Source organism: Chrysemys picta, chromosome 6, assembly GCF_011386835.1.
Source record: "Chrysemys picta bellii isolate R12L10 chromosome 6, ASM1138683v2, whole genome shotgun sequence".
Taxonomy (NCBI): Eukaryota; Metazoa; Chordata; order Testudines; family Emydidae; genus Chrysemys; species Chrysemys picta.
In genome coordinates, this window is record NC_088796.1 from 41,570,499 (window position 1) to 41,585,256 (window position 14,758).

The following is a 14,758-nucleotide window of genomic DNA, read 5'->3' on the forward strand; positions in this document are numbered from 1 at the left end:
ATAAAATCATAATGCATGGTTGAGTAACTTTCGGGAAATGCAGTTTTATCACAAATTTTGAAAAACTTTTTGTAAATGGATGGCAAAGTATTAACTTTAACTAGAGATGAGTGGTTTATCCTTTCTGTGTGGCTGACGCATGATGAGCTGGAAATGAAACTCTATAAACTAATCTGCTTATTTCCCCAAGAGATACATAGCATATATGTTTCCCAAGATTTCAGGTAATATAGAAGACAACATGACTTGCCAGTAACATTTATTCTTAACTGCAACTTCCTTTATTTGAAGAAATTACACTTTTCTTATTTGAATACTCCTTTTTTTGATTAGATTTTCATTTTACAACAGGTTCACTAAAGAAAGTAACAACACTTAAAATTGATGAAAACCAGTTGATGTATTTGCCAGACTCCATAGGAGGGTAAGTGTTTCACCTGAACAAAACTTTGCCTTGTTTTTCTGCAAGTTCTTCATTAACAACCATCTACTTTCTGTGGTGTTGGTATACCTATATCTTTGCTTGGTATGACTGGTTGCACTAATCTCTCTCCATGAGATGATGATGTTCAACAGTAGCCTTCACATCCAACTGCTAGTTGGCTGTATGTAACTGTTTGTATTTTCAAGGAGCTGAATCCTGCATTCAGAAATTCAGGCATCAATATATATGAGAAATAAACTGGAAGTATGGGAGAATAAAATAATACTTATGCGTAAGGCTGTGAGTCTGTTAGAGGTCACGAATTCCGTGAATTCCCTGACTTCTGCAGTGGCCAGTGCTGGGTCAGGGGCTGACCAAGCCGGGTAGCCCCATGGCCAGCAGCAGCAGTTTGGGTGTGTTGGAGGGGGTTAGGAGATGGAGAATGCAGGGTGTGCTTACCTCGGGGTGGGGGGCTCCCCGGCTCCCACTGGCATGGCCCTGCAACTCCTAGGCAGCAGAGGGGTCAGGGGGCTCCGTGCTGGCCGTGCCCGCAGGCCCCGCCCCCACAGCTCCCATTGGCTGTGGTTTCCAGCCAATGGGAGCTGCGCAGCCAGCACTTGTGGCAGGAGCAGCGTGCGAAGCCCCCTGCCCCTCTGCTACCTAACAGCTGCCTTGCCAGTCCCGCCAACCCTCTCCCCGCCCCCAGCACCAGCAGGCGTCCTGGGCCACCTCCCCCAGTTCCCGTGGCACCCCCGGACTGCCCTTCCCCTTCCCCCCCAGAGCACCCGTGGCACCCTTCCCAAGTTTTAATTAGGGGTATATAGTAAAAGTCACTGACAGATCACAGGCCGTGAATTTTTGTTTACTGCCCATGACCTGTCCATGACTTTTACTAAAAATTCCCCATGAGTAAAACGTAGCCTTTCTTATGAGTTCAGTAAAACATGCAGTCAAATTAAAATGTACAGAGACATAGTGTATACAAAAGGTCCCAGCTTCATATTTGTGGCTGCGTGAGTTATATACTGTAAACATTTCAAATAAACTGAAATAACAGGTATTTTATACATTCCATTTTAACAATGAGACATGAATTTCTTCCCCGATTAAACAGAGTCAACAAATCAGATTTGGGCCAAACCACTCATCTTTTATTGTTATTAGGTACTTTGGTTCAAAATGTAAATACTGTAGAGAATTTAGGCTTTTTTTAAAAAAATGAGTGGATATAGTAAAAACTTACAGGCATTCATTCATTCTATTACTTTATTTTTGCCTAGCTGTACTAAATTTGTTAACTTTGAATTCTGATGTCCAAACATAATTTAAGGTGCTTAGGTACAAATTGCAGTTTATTTACTGTGAGACATAAGTGAAGCAGCTCGTGTAAAACAATAAGTGAAGTTTGCACGTCAGCCCGGTTTCTTTACCTTTAAAAAAAATGTTTGCTTAATGAGGTCCTCATCACATTGGCACCAACTGCTCTCTACATGCCATATTCCTACTTCTTAGGACTAAAGAAGTCTTTATCCCTTCATTGCCGCCCCAGCTTGACATTTTTCTGATTCTGGCTTGTCGACTTTGAATGTTTCTATTATCTGGTATGCTTCAAACAGCACTGTATGATGCAGTGCATAAAAATTTTAAGTAGAGATGCTGGGCCCTACGACAGAGGTACCTAGGTCATCAGTTATTTCAATTTAAGGACTGCGTTGGGGTAGCAGAGATTGGAAAACAGGCTACAGATAGTTAAGAGGGAAAAGTCTACTTTGCCTGAATACATGAGGAGAGAGTATCAGTATAGTTCAGGTTCAAAAAGTATCTGAAATTTGTAATGGTTATTTAGGTTTCTGAAGCGTTTTTTCATCCATAAATTTAATTGTAAATAAATTTATTCTAATTATAATGAAACTTATTTGTAGTAAGAATTATATTGTTAAAGCAAGTAAGCTTTTATATATATATCAGGTTAATATTTTGACTTTCTTTAATTTTGTTCAGGCTAATATCAGTAGAAGAACTGGATTGTAGTTTCAATGAGATTGAAGCTTTGCCTTCATCTATTGGGCAACTCACTAACATAAGGACCTTTGCTTCAGATCATAATTTTTTAATACAGCTGCCACCAGAGGTATGTTTTTCCTCAGAGCCAATATTAATCCATATTACCTGGATATAGACTATATTTTATACTTACCTTAGTTCTGTTCACTTCAGATACCAAAGTGACAGCTTTTGAGTGGATTTTCTGAAAATGTTTTAAAAATTCATTGATGTATATATTGTGGCTTTCAAGCAATTGCAATCCAAGTATTGAAATATTTTGAGGCAAGCTTGGTTTTGCAAAAGTAATGTCTGAATTGTTCATAATAGTTCATAAACAACATGATACAAAATGAAGAAAAAATAATTACTTTTACTTAATATTATAATGGCTTTATTCACTTTCATATTTAAAAATAAAGCAAATAATTGTACACACAAAATAAAATTTAATATTAGATGTGTTCATTCTAATATTGTGAATCAGTGTAAGTAGAGTTGTAAAGCTGAATAATCATTTGTTTTTTCAGATTGGAAACTGGAAAAATGTAACAGTGCTATTTCTGCATTCCAACAAGCTTGAATTTCTCCCTGAAGAAATGGGTGATATGCAGAAATTAAAAGTCATCAATCTAAGTGACAATAGGTTTGTGACTTGCATTCATTTAGTTAATTATGGCATAAAATGTAGAAGCATTGCAGAGATTGGAATGCATTGTGTCTCCAAGACATTTTTTACAAAATATAATCCTTTTCACTCCACCCTTCCAAAAATGTTGTGATATTTCTCTTGGAATTCTTTAAAAAGAAGAACAGGAGTACTTGTGGCACCTTAGAGACTAACAAATTTATTAGAGCATAAGCTTTCGTGGACTACAGCCCACTTCTTCGGATGCATATAGAATGGAACATATATTGAGGAGATATATATACACACATACAGAGAGCATAAACAGGTGGGAGTTGTCTTACCAACTCTGAGAGGCCAATTAATTAAGAGAAAAAAAACTTTTGAAGTGATAATCAAGCTAGCCCAGTACAGACAGTTTGATAAGAAGTGTGAGAATACTTACAAGGGGAGATAGATTCAATGTTTGTAATGGCTCAGCCATTCCCAGTCCTTATTCAAACCGGAGTTGATTGTGTCTAGTTTGCATATCAATTCTAGCTCAGCAGTCTCTCGTTGGAGTCTGTTTTTGAAGTTTTTCTGTTGTAATATAGCCACCCGCAGGTCTGTCACTGAATGACCAGACAGGTTAAAGTGTTCTCCCACTGGTTTTTGAGTATTTTGATTCCTGATGTCAGATTTGTGTCCATAAATTCTTTTGCGTAGAGACTGTCCGGTTTGGCCAACGTACATGGCAGAGGGGCATTGCTGGCACATGATGGCATATATCACATTGGTAGATGTGCAGGTGAACGAGCCCCTGATGGTATGGCTGATGTGATTAGGTCCTATGATGATGTCACTTGAATAGAACACAATGCCATCTACAGCCTCAGAAACAACCCTGACATCATAATCAAAAAGGCTGACAAAGGAGGTGCTGTCGTCATCATGAATAAATTGGAATATGACCAGGAGGCTGCTAGACAGCTCTCTAACACCACATTCTACAGGCCATTATCCTCTGATCCCACTGAGGATTACCTAAAGAAACTACACCATCTGCTAAAAAAACTCCCTGACAAAGCACAGGAACAAATCTGTACAGACACATGCCTAGAACCCCAACCAGGGGTATTCTATTTGCTACCCAAGATCCATAAACCTGGATATCCTGGACGCCCCATCATCTCAGGCATTGGCACCCTAACATCAGGCTTGTCTGGTTATGTAGACTCTCTCCTCAGACCCTACGCTACCAGCACTCCCAGCTATCTTCGAGACACCACTGACTTCCTGAGGAAACTACAATCCATCGGTGATCTTCCAGAAAACACCATCCTGGCCACTATGGACGTAGAAGCCCTCTACACCAATATTCCACACAAAGATGGACTACAAGCTATCAGGAACAGTATCCCTGATAATGTCACAGCTAACCTGGTGGCTGAACTTTGTGATTTTGTCCTCACCCACAACTATTTCACATTTGGGGACGATATATACCTTCAAGTCAGCGGCACTGCTATGGGTACCCGCATGGCCCCACAATATGCCAACATTTTTATGGCTGACTTAGAACAACGCTTCCTTAGCTCTCGTCCCCTAACGCCCCTACTCTACTTGCGCTACATTGATGACATCTTCATCATCTGGACCCATGGAAAAGAAGCCCTTGAGGAATTTCACCATGATTTCAATAATTTCCATCCCACCATCAACCTCAGCCTAGATCAATCCACACAAGCGGTCCATTTCCTGGACACTACTGTGCTAATAAGCGATGGTCACATAAATACCACCCTATACCGGAAACCTACTGACCGCTACACTTACCTACATGCCTCCAGCTTCCATCCAGGACACACCACATGATCCATTGTCTACAGCCAAGCTCTAAGATATAACCGCATTTGCTCCAATCCCTCAGATAGAGACAAGCACCTACAAGATCTCTGTCAAGCATTCTTAAAACTACAGTACCCACCTGCTGAAGTGAAAAAACAGATTGACAGAGCCAGACAAGTACCCAGAAGTCACCTCCTACAAGACAGGCCCAACAAAGAAAATAACAGAACACCACTAGCTGTCACCTTCAGCCCCCAACTAAAACCTCTCCAGCGCATCATCAGAGATCTACAACCTATCCTGAAAGATGATCCTTTACTCTCACAGATCTTGGGAGACAGACCTGTCCTCGCTTACAGACAACCCCCCAACCTAAAGCAAATACTCACCAGCAACCACACATCACTGAACAAAACCACTAACCCAGGAACCTATCCTTGTAACAAACCCCGATGCCAACTCTGTCCACATATCTATTCAAGTGACATCATCATAGGACCTAATCACATCAGCCATACCATCAGGGGCTCGTTCACCTGCACATCTACCAATGTGATATATGCCATCATGTGCCAGCAATGCCCCTCTGCCATGTACATTGGCCAAACCGGACAGTCTCTACGGAAAAGAATTAATGGACACAAATCTGACATCAGGAATCAAAATACTCAAAAACCAGTGGGAGAACACTTTAACCTGTCTGGTCATTCAGTGACAGACCTGCGGGTGGCTATATTACAACAGAAAAACTTCAAAAACAGACTCCAACGAGAGACTGCTGAGCTAGAATTGATATGCAAACTAGACACAATCAACTCCGGTTTGAATAAGGACTGGGAATGGCTGAGCCATTACAAACATTGAATCTATCTCCCCTTGTAAGTATTCTCACACTTCTTATCAAACTGTCTGTACTGGGCTAGCTTGATTATCACTTCAAAAGTTTTTTTTCTCTTAATTAATTGGCCTCTCAGAGTTGGTAAGACAACTCCCACCTGTTTATGCTCTCTGTATGTTTATATATATATCTCCTCAATATATGTTCCATTCTATATGCATCCGAAGAAGTGGGCTGTAGTCCACGAAAGCTTATGCTCTAATAAATTTGTTAGTCTCTAAGGTGCCACAAGTACTCCTGTTCTTCTTTTTGCGGATACAGACTAACACGGCTGCTACTCTGAAACTTGGAGTTCTTTCTCATCTTAAAGTTAAAATAACACATTTCATTTATATTTTATTATTTGTCACACTAATCGTCTTACTGCATATATTTGGATGCCTCTACATTTTGTAAAAGCTTCTTTATTCCTTTCCCGTCACTGCAGTAGGAGTGATTCATGAAGCAGAACTGCACTATTTCACATTTGTATTGCTATTGTACTCTTCCAGCTGCATGTGAATCCAGAAGATATGTTGTTGTTGTTAAGCCCAAGTGGTTTTAATGTATATCTTTTTTTCCTTGTGTGGCACAGCTTCATCTCATTCATAATCATCAACATTTATTCTTTTGGAGTTAAATTTATAAGACTATCTGAATCAGTATTTCAGGAAAGACTTGAATGCCATATATGGATGAACAGTACAAGACAGGATACAGAATACTATCACAGTATACTGTATAGTACTTTGAATGCATCGCTGCATTTACTAGACTGGTCAGTGAAATTGTGATAAAACATTTCTTTGCAGGAATTTGCCATTCCATTGAAATTGAAACATTTCACAAAGATCATTCGATTTTTGGCAAAGTTCCTCTGGAAGTGAAGCAGGATTCCAATGGAACACAGCCTAGTTTCCTGCCAGCTTGCCTACCTGGCTCCTTGGTAGCCCACCAGGTGGACTGTCTCAGAGTTGGAGACCGCAGACGTTCTAGGGTCTGCAGATCTGGGAAAGCCCAACATTTGGATTTTCTCCTTTGCTTTAGTGACAGTTTAGACATTTGGCGGGGAGGGGCGGCAGGCAGGAGGGAGGAGTATGTAGCTAAACAAAACGATACCAAATTTCAAAATATTGAACTTCTATTTATCTAACAATATTTTCTTTAAATGTTTTGCAAGCTTTTCAGAGGATATATATATATATATATATATATAGCATTGTTTCTGAATAGACCATTAGTCTTGACAGCCATACTTAGATTAATTTTTTGCCTTGTATATTGTGATGTTTCTTTCACAGACTGAAGAATTTGCCCTATAGCTTTACAAAGCTACAACAGCTGACTGCGATGTGGCTATCAGACAATCAGGTGAAAAGTATTTTTAATAAGTTTGTATAATTGATATTTGTCCAAGTTATTCTCAATAGAAATAGTTAATTTTATGGAGTAATCAGTTGGGTAAAAAGTGATAATTTGCAGATACACCAAGACAACCTTGGGTTGTAATTTTCTCAGTTTTTATAAGCTAAACAGCAGTGAGTGGCACATGAATGGGAGACATTCATACTTCTGGCAATCCAATAGTGTTGGTAGTGCAGGTAATTTAGTAGATAACACTCTCTCGTCTCTTTGAGTCAGTACTGAACCAGTGCCCAGGTTGGTGTTAAGGGGTACTATGCTGCTAGAAATACATTATTTCAGCTGCGATATAAAACAGAGGTAGCAGCCACACTGGTAATTTCAGGATCCTTCACATTTTTTGTAAGGCAGGGCACTGAACCTATTGTCCTGATCAAATTTTAGTTTAGAAAATTGTTCTGTTCTATGCACTTCCCTGCAGTTTCAAATGGATAATTTACACTCCAGATGTAGAATATTTTGGGACTATGAAATGTCCTAGAATGAAACGGAATACTTTGTCGTGTATCCATATCCATCCATTTTATACATCTCTAATAGACTATTATAGAGTGTTTGTTTATAGAATTCCCACACTATTATTATTAAATATGTACTTCTTTGATATAACTTTGTTTTGTATAACTTGTAAAAATCCTTCAGAGAAGAATACATGGGAATTTATGCCAGATAGATCAGTCTTCAAAATCTAATCTGCATTCGGTCGATAAGCAGCAGGGATTTCAATGTTGAGATCCTATTTGAATATTACACATGTATATTCTCATAGTATTTTTTTCTTTTCTCAGTCTAAACCACTCATCCCCCTTCAAAAAGAAGTCGACCCTGAAACACAGAAAACAGTGCTTACTAATTACATGTTCCCCCAGCAACCAAGGAGTGAAGATGGTAGGAATTGATTCTTTTTGTCAAAAATGCTGACCAGTGAAAGTAAAAATTGAAAGAGTTCAGCGAACATGATTTTCAATATATAAAACTTTTTAGATCTAAAAACAAGAACAACTTGATGAAAATTTGTCTGAAGAATGTGAACAATAACTTCTCAGAGGTAGAACTGAGCGAGTCCAAAGATTATTAAAGGGGAGGCAAGAGAGAGTGTGCGTGTGTGACAGAGAGAGAAATAGAGGTCAGGACTGGCAGTGCCTTCTATTATTATGTTTGCCTGACTCATCCCATTATAAGAGAGATTGTTTTCAGTTGCTTATAATTTTGCCAAAGATTAACTTTTTGGGCTGGAAATTGCTCTGCCTGGTGTCTGCCTCAGACTGACTTTTTTTGAAAGTTTGATCCAGAATGGTTTGGCCATTTCCAAGAATGAGGTTAGGGAAAAATATATTGTTTTGCCATACTGGAAAAAAAAAATTCTTAAAGCCATTTCATTGAGAAGCTCTAGCATGTCCATGCTTTGGCACAGGAACTTGAAAGTTGGTGGGGGTCCACAGGTGGCCTTTGTTTCAGGGACGTGCTGTTGCTGTCCCCATGAAAAAAACACCCAGATTTGGCTAAGTTGAAAGCCTTTGCAAAATCTAAGTTGCACCTGGTAGGTAGACAAGTTAGAACTTTGCAGATAGAATTTCCAAAGATTCTGTCCACACTGAGCATGCAGCAGCTCCTATGTGTGACCAAACTCTTCATGTGCCATTGCCATAGAATAACTGAGCATGCACAAGCCCAGAGATATAGGAGCTCAGCAGAGTTGCTGCTCTGATCCAGGTGGAGGTGGGAAGAGAGTTGGACTTAGGGAGTGTGGAGAATAGGGCTGGTTGGGCAAGGAGACTAACTGGGAAGAGACATGTGAGGAATGGAGACAAGGACTGGCTAGGTGACAAGAATGTGTCTGGAATGAGGAGCCAGGGGTGAGGAAGAAATGGCACAGGGACAGGTTGGAGGGGGTCAGGGCAGAAGAAGGTACACTTGTTGGGACAAGCAGAAGGATACCTGGCCACTTCAGAGCTTGGAATGAAATCCTAGACTCCCTTTTTCTCACCATTCATCTGCTGTCAGCAAATATCTCTGAAACCTACTGGCAAAGTGTCTCATCCCCCACTAGTGTTAGTCCACAAGGAGGATGACAACCCACTTCCGTTATCAGTTATTTCTTCAGCTCAAGTGGCAGAGTTCTGTGCAGTGAATGTAAAAGTTCCAACTCTGCTGATGAACCATGTGGTTATCAACATGATGCCACATGATGGGGAATTTCTGATTTTTTTTTTTTTTTTTAATTTGCTTTTTCTGAGAATCCAGGAAATTACCCACATGCAAAAAGTTAAAGTAACGTTATTAAGGTTGTGAAATCAAGTACTCGGAAGTTGGGAAATGTCAGAATTGCGTGGCCCTTGTAACCTTGTGACTTCACAACCTTAATTATGTTCTTTTAACATATATTCTGATCCCAAATTGTGAGAGTATTATCACAAAAAGGGTGAGGGGTCGTTCCGACCCCATATAAGGAAGCAGAAAAGAGGAGTAGGTGCTCTTCCTCCACTCCAAAGCAGTCACGAAGGAGAAAGGTCACCATCCCAAAACCAGGTTTCAAAAAGAACTATAAATTGAATCCTTTTATTTGTTTTTAGGTAGGAAAAACCTACATAGTAATGCACTCCAAATATAGATTAGTCAACTGAAATTTGTCTTCAAAGACGTCTTTTGCTGAAATGTCAACATTTGCCTTATTCATTCAATAAATATAATTTTAATCATCTTGAATATAACAGGATACATTTGGGGTTCATATAGTCTAGAAATTATTTTTCTATTGCAGCGGTTCTCAAACTTTAGCAACCTGAGGACCCCCATTCTGATTTTAAATTTTTCAGAGACCGCCCCCCCCAGGCTCCCTGCTCAGCCGTTGCCTCGCCCCCTTCCTGAAGGCCATGCCCTACCCCCTTCCCTCAGGCCACGTCCCTGCTCCATCCCCCCTCCCTCAGTCGCTCGCTTTCCCCCACCCTCCCTCACTTTCACCAGGCAGGGGGTTGGGGTGCAGGTGGGGGTGTGGGCTCTGGGCTGGGAGTTTGGGTGAGGGTCGGGGTGAGGGGTGCAGGCTCTGGCTGGGAGTTTGGGCACTGGAGGGGGCTCAGGACTGGGGCAAGTATGTTTGATGCGGGAGGGAGTTTGGGTTTGGGCTCTGGGCTGCGGAAGGGGGTTGGGGTGCAGGAAGGGGCGAGGGGACAGTACTTACCTCGGGTAGCTCCCGAAAGCGACCGGCACATCCCTCTGGCAGTGGCTCCTAGGCAGGGGACCAGGGTGTCTCCACGCACTGCCCCTAGCCTGCAGGCACCACCCCCACAGCTCCCATTGGCCAGAGTTCCCGGCCAATGGGAGCTGCGGAGTGGCACTCAGGCTGGGGGCAGCACATGGAGACGCCCTGCCTTCCGGGCCACAGGGACGGGCTGGCTGCTTCTAGGAGCAGCATGGACCCAGGATCCCCGCTCCTCCCCCTCCCTCTCAGCGCCTCCTTCACGCCGGGGAACAACTGTTCCCTGGCGTGAAGGAGGCGCTGGAAGGGAAGGAGAGGAGTTGAGCGAGGGTGGGGGGAGGAGATGATCAGCGGGGCCCGCAGACCCCTTGGGATCCCCAGGGGTCCACAGACCCCAGTTTGAGAAACACTGTTCTATTGCAAGTATAGGAATGTTGAAAAGCAGCTGTTTATGTGAGCAACCTCTTCATTGCTAATGTGATATATAGGAATGCAGGGGATTTTTGTAGTAAAATTTGACAGATTAATACAGAACCAATTTATGTTGTGTCTATCATGAACATACATGCTGCAGTAAATGGTGACAACAAGGTAATCTATCCAACGCCATATCTAAGAAATAGTTTGTAAAACTGTAATTATCATAATTCCTGCTTAACCATGGGCCTATCTTAATGTTTTTAGTGGGTTTTTTTGTTATTTTTAAGGCTTAGTAGTAGTAGTAGTAGTATGGATATTTGGAAGTCTGGCATATTTGTAGGTAAGACTTCCTTTAGTGGAAATATGTAAATCTTAGTGAAATGAAGTTGAGTGTTGCCATATCAGCCTTTATTAGACATATCAGAAAAGCAGCCTGCATAATTGGTTACAGTTGGCAAGCTCAGCTCAGGAGAGTTCCTTTGGTGAGAATACTTAAAAACTGAAATACAGCTTTGCAGAGGATTTTTTCTGTAGATTGCAGCTGAAGTCACTATTAATAGAAAACGGGCAGGTTCTCAATGCAATGAGCTGCAGCATAGCTTTGGTCTGAGGATAGAAAGTCTTTAGTTTCTGGTACTTTTGGTTCTTTACCTTCTCAAGCACAGATATAAATACAAACCCCACCTAATAAAGGGAATGAAAAAGAAATGGTTTCTAATATAATTTCATGTGTCCTGTATTTATTGGAATGGTGTTTTTTTTTTTTTTTTTTTTTTATAGTTCTGTTCATATCTGATAATGAAAGTTTCAATCCCTCTTTGTGGGAGGAGCAGAGAAAACAGCGTGCTCAGGTGGCATTTGAATGTGATGAAGATAAAGATGAAAGGGAGGCACCACCCAGGGTCAGTATTGCCAACTCCATTTTGAATTCCTAATTCTTCCCCTTTACTCTTGCTAATGGCGATCAACCTCTATCTGCACTGATTAGTAGCTGCAGAATTAAAAAGCGTAAAACCTATTTTCTTTTCATCCCTCATATTTTTTAAATTACCCAAGGGAGAAATCTTTTTGATCAGAGGGTGTCTCCTTTGCCTGGCCATTTAGGATATGTTATTAAAATGGAGCACATGTTATTAAATTGTGAACTGGTTTAAGGCAATACTTTTTTTCTGGGATACTACTGAACTATGATGCTTTGAAAAAAATTGAAGATAGTAGTTGAGAAGAATCATTGGCATCTCACAGCAATTAAGGACTGTATTTTGAGTTTTCTATAAATATATGTCAAGGAGAAACTGCAACCACTTTAATGGGACAGGATGGGGCATGCATTAGACAACAAACTGTTTTCTAGGACTAGCTAATTTAGCCTCAGCACCCATAGGTTTATCCAGGTATAATTCAAATGGCAAAATAGATACGCAGGGTTTGTTCTGTTAAATTAATGGAGATATCCTATCTCCTAGAACTGGAAGGGACCTTGAAAGGTCATTGAGTCCAGCCCCCTGCCTTCACTAGCAGGACCAAATACTGATTTTGCCCCAGATCCTTAAATGGCCCCCTCAAGGATTGAACTCACAACCCTGGGTTTAGCAGGCCAATGCTCAAACCGCTGAGCTATCCCTCCCCCCTGTTAATTCCTTCTTGTCAAATTCATATTTGATTGAATATTCATGTTTTAAGTTGTTTTGTTGCTCTTATTTTCTTTGTTTCACAGGAGGGTAATTTGAAGAGATATCCAACGCCATATCCTGATGAACTAAAGAATATGGTCAAAACAGTTCAAACGATAGTACACAGACTAAAAGATGAAGAAACCACTGACGATGGTGGCAAAGAGTCAAAGAGAGAAGGCCAGCAAGTTTCAGTAAAAGATGTGGGTGTAAAGGTTAGAATCAATATCCTCTTCCAGTTTTGACAGCTATCCCAAAGATCTGAAGTATGATATTGCATAACAATATATTGATTTATTCCTTCTAATTCAATCTCTTTTTTTAAATATTTCAGTGAGGAAAAAAATGTCAAATTAAAGATCATAACCTGTGTAATCAGTACTTTAAAAGAGACAGTTATACATGACTGCTTTGTGTTAGTAATAGTTGCTGCCCTCTGAATGACTCTGTTTAGGAAGCAACCCGAGTGACTCGCTCCTGAGGCCAGTATAAATTAGACATATCACAAAAGTAGCTTGTTCGATCTTCCAAAAGATGCATCTCCATCACCTTTAAGCATTCCTTATTTGCTGACTCTCAAATTGGAAATCAGAATGATCACAAAGGACTCTGCTTTTCTCCCATCTGACCAGAGGGTTTATAGGAAAAGCTGAAAAAGGCAGCAGTGGTGAAGCATCTAGAGGATCCTTCACTGGCTGAAACATATTGATTCTGCTTGGTGGTAAGGTGGGAGAACACTGCTGACAACTGTTCACTTCTCTCATTGTCAGTCCACCTGTGTGTGTTTTGTTGTTTTTGATTGTATTCACTTATCTGCCATTCTAATAGGAATGTATTGGATAAAATAGGCCTTAGGAAAAAAAGGTTTATAATCAGCTGTTTTAATAATCTGAAAGGTTTTTTCTCTCCAATTTTACTTCACAGTCAAAATTATTTTTGAAGTTGTCTGTTTTATGTCATTGCATGGTTTTCCAAAAATATAAAATATTAGCTCTAATTATAAAATATTAATAATTATGAACCTTTGCAGGGTGGTTCTCCACTAATCTCTTTTTTTTTTAAACTACTCTAGACTTCAGAAATTGCTTCAGCAAAGAGCAAAACAGAAGACAGAGAGAACTATATGATGGAAAACTGCGTGCAGAAGCCCACTGAACCAGAAGCTGAGCACAGCACTGGAAATTCACAGATGACTGCACATGTTAAAACCTTAGAGAACACGAAAATAATTGTCAACCATGAAGATACGCTTGAGGTATGGCAGTGTGATGAACACCATGGCAGTAAAAGAATTGCGTTCGTGTTGGATTGAATCTGCTATTCTGAAAGATAGCAATGAAAAATTATGTTGACAATAGCAGAAATGCCCATCCCGTTAGATTGCGAGCATTTGGGAAGTAAGTATGGTTATAAACAAAGTAATGCAATGTTTTTCTCATTTCAAATTATTTTGAAATAAGTTTTTATCTGCATTTATTTGGAGATACAGACTGAAATATATGTGAATTAACCCCCCCCCCCCCCCCCCACTAAAAACACTGATAAATGTGTGGTCTAGAGGGTGTTCATGTTGGTACTGATTTTCTGCTTCCCCTTAACTGTGTCTCCCTTTTTGTTGCATAGGTAGTTGTGGCCACAACTGTCACTTAGATATCCAAGTATCTGATTTGTGGGAGCAGTCTGAAACTTAGACTTTCAAGTGACTTAAATTGTCCCTACACATTTTAAATGTAAAAAGGAGACATGTTTTCAAAAATCTGTCTCGCTGTGATTAATAGAGACATCTATAGTAAAGGAGGTTTGAATTTAATTTAGCTGTTGTGAGTTTATAAACCTGACGGCTTTTGTTTAAGCTTCAGGCAGAGATCTTGAATTCCTGTAATCTTTGTATTCGGTGTATATGAGTCCCTCATCTCTTTCTACATAGAGACATTACATAAACCAGGTGAACTCACCAGTGAACAAAATTACTTCAAATCACAATTTTTAAACTGTATTTTTTCATAGATTAAGTGCAGTTATGTGTGTTCATTAAATAATGAACAATATATATATTGCACATTCTCCGAAGCCACCCTTTGGAATCATGGACAGCTATATCTCCTTTCCCAGTAGCATGTTCTTAGTTCTGACAAGCCACTACAAATGTTTCTGAAAAATGTTATTTTTGACATTTAAAAAAAAAAAAAGATTGGTTTTTTTTTGTTTTTTGTTTTTTAATAATTGCACAGCAACTTTTCAAAGCCAG

The 14,758-nt window shown here is 40.1% G+C and overlaps 1 protein-coding gene across 13 annotated transcripts in view; it reads left to right on the forward strand.

The window, feature by feature from the left end:
• The window catches only part of ERBIN (erbb2 interacting protein), a 229,461-nt gene that overhangs the window by 167,666 nt on the left and 47,037 nt on the right, over nucleotides 1-14,758 (forward strand). For all 13 annotated transcript variants that reach the window (XM_042841744.2, XM_042841742.2, XM_008170647.4 and 10 more), the window contains 8 exons: nucleotides 352-424; nucleotides 2,426-2,555; nucleotides 2,998-3,113; nucleotides 7,101-7,170; nucleotides 8,010-8,109; nucleotides 11,618-11,739; nucleotides 12,555-12,725; nucleotides 13,583-13,765. In XM_042841744.2, coding sequence (XP_042697678.1) covers nucleotides 352-424; nucleotides 2,426-2,555; nucleotides 2,998-3,113; nucleotides 7,101-7,170; nucleotides 8,010-8,109; nucleotides 11,618-11,739; nucleotides 12,555-12,725; nucleotides 13,583-13,765 — 965 coding nt within the window. The remainder of the gene's footprint in view (nucleotides 1-351; nucleotides 425-2,425; nucleotides 2,556-2,997; nucleotides 3,114-7,100; nucleotides 7,171-8,009; nucleotides 8,110-11,617; nucleotides 11,740-12,554; nucleotides 12,726-13,582; nucleotides 13,766-14,758) is intronic.